Raw genomic sequence first — 3883 nt, forward strand, 5'->3', positions numbered from 1 at the left:
AAAAAAAAAAAAAAAAAAAAAAAAAAAGAACTATGGATGTAATCTTGAGCCTGAGTTTGGGTTCTATCCCTAATACCACAAGAAAAAATCAGCTTAAATTTTTAAAAAGGCATTTCATTTTTTATGAAGTCTGTATTTGTGGATTTCAGATTGTTCCCAGAAACTTTATATGCTTAGTTTTCTCTCTCTGCTTCATAAAATAACTATCATACCATACACATTTATTTTATCCTTTACATTAAAAAACTTTTTTAAAACAAAGGATGAACCTTTGTTTTTATTCATTGATTTGCATGTGGTGCTGAAAATCGAACCCAGTGCCTCACACATGCTAAGCAAGCACTCTACTACTGAGCCACAACTCCACCCCTTATCCTTTACATTTTATAAAGAGCTTTCACATATAAAATTAATTGACAAGATGGCATTTCTTATATAAGTTAGGTACTCCAGGTTATAAGCCCCCTGAAGTCAATATTATTATAGGCAGACTTTGTATAAGACTAAAAATAGCCCATGCATTATGGGATTCCTTATATCAAAATATGTATTGCTTCAGAAACCATGACACACTGGTTGCTAGATTTCTGGGATGGTCCGCCAAATTGTGGTGTGATTCTCCACCCCCCCCACATCAGAAGCATGTGTAAAACCTGTTAATATAATAGACATCATTCTCATGATTAGGTTAATGTTTTATGGCAAAAGTGTGTGAATTTTACAGTTGAAAGTAAGATCACTCATCAGATTGACGTTGAGTTAATCTAAAGGCAAATTATCTAAGGTAGGCCTGACCAAACTAGGGAAGGCTTTCCAGAAAGAACTTGGAATTTCCCTGAGTTCAGAGATACTTTCCCAGTGGCATTGAGGAAGCAAGCTGCCATGAGTTCTAAAGCTGCAAGAAACAGAAATCTGCTTACAACAGGTAAGCTTAGAAGGGAATCCTGAGCCACAGCTGAGACCATATCCCAGTTGATATCTTGATTGCAGTTTTGTGAGTCTCTGAGGAGAAGACCCCACTAAGCTGAGTCTGAGCTTGTGACCCATGGACATGATGAGATAAAAGTAAATGGGTGCTATTGTAAGCCGTGACATTTGTACTAATTTGTTATGCAGTAATCGAAATCTAATACAGATACCATCTCAAGATTTTCAAGATCATTTTAAGATTTATTTTTGGAGAACTATTTGCACATATAGCATATAAGTGAATAATTCAGAAATATATTAAGGAATTTTAAAAGTGATTTTGTTCTTTGAATACAATTATTTTGCCTACTACATTATCCCATACAGTGCTGGGAAGGGTAAAGTGAACCTGACAATCTGTACTTTGTAGGTGATACTGTAAATTCATAACTTTTCCAGCAAATTAGTTGGTAAATATTTCACAATTATAAAAAGCATATCCCATAAATTTTGGATATCCCTCACTATATTTTATATACTGGGGAAATACTTAAAAACATTTTTTACAAAGTATCAATTTTTATCAAAGAATCAGGTTTTACATATCAATTTTCTTTATTGTTTTAAATTTTATTCATTTATATTCTTTTCTTTATTATTTACTTACTTCTGCTTGTTTTAGGTTTATTTTTCTCTTCTATACTAGTTTCTTGAGGTGGGAACGTAGATTATTGATTTGACATGTTTCTTCTTCACTAATGCAAGGATTTGCTATGCATTCTCTCTTTATTTTACTGCATCCTGCATACAGGATTCAGTATTCATTCAGTTTAATGTATTTTAAATATTTGCCTGTGACTTCCTCTTATTTATGGGTATGTGGACTAATTGTTAAGCATTTGGAGATTTTCCTGTTATTTTTCCATTGTTGATTTCTAATTTGAATCTCATGGTCAGAGAACATACTTCGTGTGATTTCAGTTTCTTTGTGTTTGTTAAGATTTGCTTTGTGATCTGGTGTTGACTGATACTTAACGTGTATACTGCTGTTTTTTGATGAAATGTTCTACAAATACCAGATTCTATTGTTATTAACAAAGTATTATGGCAGGTATTTTTCTATGCTAACCTCAAACTACTGAGAGAAAATGAATTTTTCTACAAAGCCAAAGGGAATTCATGATGCTTCTCTCATAATTATGAAGCAGAGACTGCAAACCCTTTCTTAAGAGGAAACCCATCAGAAACAGTGTAGACATAGTGAGGTATCAGGCTTGGCCCTTTAATCTATTGGAATAGATAACCTGTGGGTAGCATTTTCTGTGATTGGCAATAAGACCTTAAAGAAAGTGATGAATATTCAGTATGTACATAGAGTATTTGGAGAAACTCTAGAGACCACAAATCCTATTCTTGGCTATGTTAAAGAGTATTCCTTGTCCCTTAATGGAGCTGAGAATTACAGGCGTATTCCTCATATTTTGTTGTATATAAATAAATTGTATAGATTTCTGATAATGTATGTTATCTTTCTCAGAAATCCTTTTTCACCTTCTCAAATCTGGAGTTAAAGAAACCCTCTAACTATTGTTAAATATATGTGCCTGGACTACCTTATAGAATCCAGAGTGTGCCTGGGAATGTCCCAAAACAGTCAATAACCAAGTCATTATTATTTCCTAAGAGATTGTTAGTATATCAAGTTGAATAATTTTAGAGAAGAAAATATGTTTTGGTGATTTATCTCTAAGCTCTTCTTATTCACAGTCACCCTCAAATTAACCTCTTAAGTAAATTTTAGAAATTTTAGAAAATTATAGAAAACTTTGCTATAGTATTTGAGTATTTGAGTTGGTCATTCAATAGGAGCATCAATAGGCCTGCTGTTGGCAATGTTTGCCACTAAGTGGAGCTAGAATCCCTCCAAATGAAGCTAACTAGGGACAATAGAGCCAAGAAATACAGTTTCCAAGATTGAGAGCTCAATGACACCATATAAACTCATTGGATCTAGCTGTGTCAAAAGTCACTTCTTACCACTATTGACTTCAAAGGTATAAAAAACATTTGCTGTTTTTGTTTGTTTATTTGTTTTGTCTTTGTTTCTGCTTTGATTCATTTGAATTGAATTTCAGTCACTTGCAAAATAAGAGCCCCTGACTAACACAACCAAACTGTGGAAATGACTGGCAGGATGATACTAGTGGAGATTAAATCACACTGCCCTAAAAGGACTTAGCCTTTCTTTAGCTTTTATGAGATACCTACCACCATAATAAAGTGCTCCAAATCCTGTGATGTAGACAGTTGAATTTGGTGGGAAGGATGCAGAAGCTTCTGGCAAACAAATCCGGCGTATGTCATCTGAAAAGGTGACTCTAGGATAGAACTGCACAACGGCAATGTCATACTCCCTTGCTGGGGAGTGATATCGCTCATGGACAATGATTCTCTTTATTTCTCTTTTCATTAAGGGAGGGTTTATTGTTGTTCCAAAAGTAACAGTCCATTGACGTGGATTTGCATTACTGGAAAAGGTTAGAAATTAGCGGAATATATGAACTACCAGAACATATGAACAACATTAATTGCATTTAGGCCAATAAAAGAGAAAATACCATCTTTATAATACTTGGTTGCAATTATATCTTTCTTTGATAATTTGAACAGTCTATTGCTAGTATTTTTTAAGGATAAATATATGCAAATATCTATATGGCACATACAGTATTATTCACCTATTCCTTCAGCAAATACTTGTTGAGAAACTATATGTTATCAAAATGCTAGTGACAAAGAGATGAACAAGATATAAGTTTTTAGATGAGAGGACTATTAGGTTTGAGGAAAGGAAAAAAATCAAAACAAATTAAAAAGTAGATAAATAACTTCAATGAAAGGTTATGAATAAAATAGGGAGATATATATATATATATATATATATATATATATATATATATATATATATATATAT

At 33.0% G+C, this 3883-nt stretch overlaps 1 protein-coding gene across 1 annotated transcript in view; it reads right to left on the reverse strand.

Moving 5' to 3' along the window:
- Tmprss11a (transmembrane serine protease 11A) overlaps positions 1-3883 on the reverse strand; it is a 53395-nt gene that overhangs the window by 7953 nt on the left and 41559 nt on the right. The window contains exon 8 of the mRNA XM_048783962.1: positions 3178-3437. Coding sequence (XP_048639919.1) covers positions 3178-3437 — 260 coding nt within the window. The remainder of the gene's footprint in view (positions 1-3177; positions 3438-3883) is intronic.

This window comes from Marmota marmota, unplaced genomic scaffold (genome assembly GCF_001458135.2).
Source record: "Marmota marmota marmota unplaced genomic scaffold, marMar, whole genome shotgun sequence".
Taxonomy (NCBI): Eukaryota; Metazoa; Chordata; class Mammalia; order Rodentia; family Sciuridae; genus Marmota; species Marmota marmota.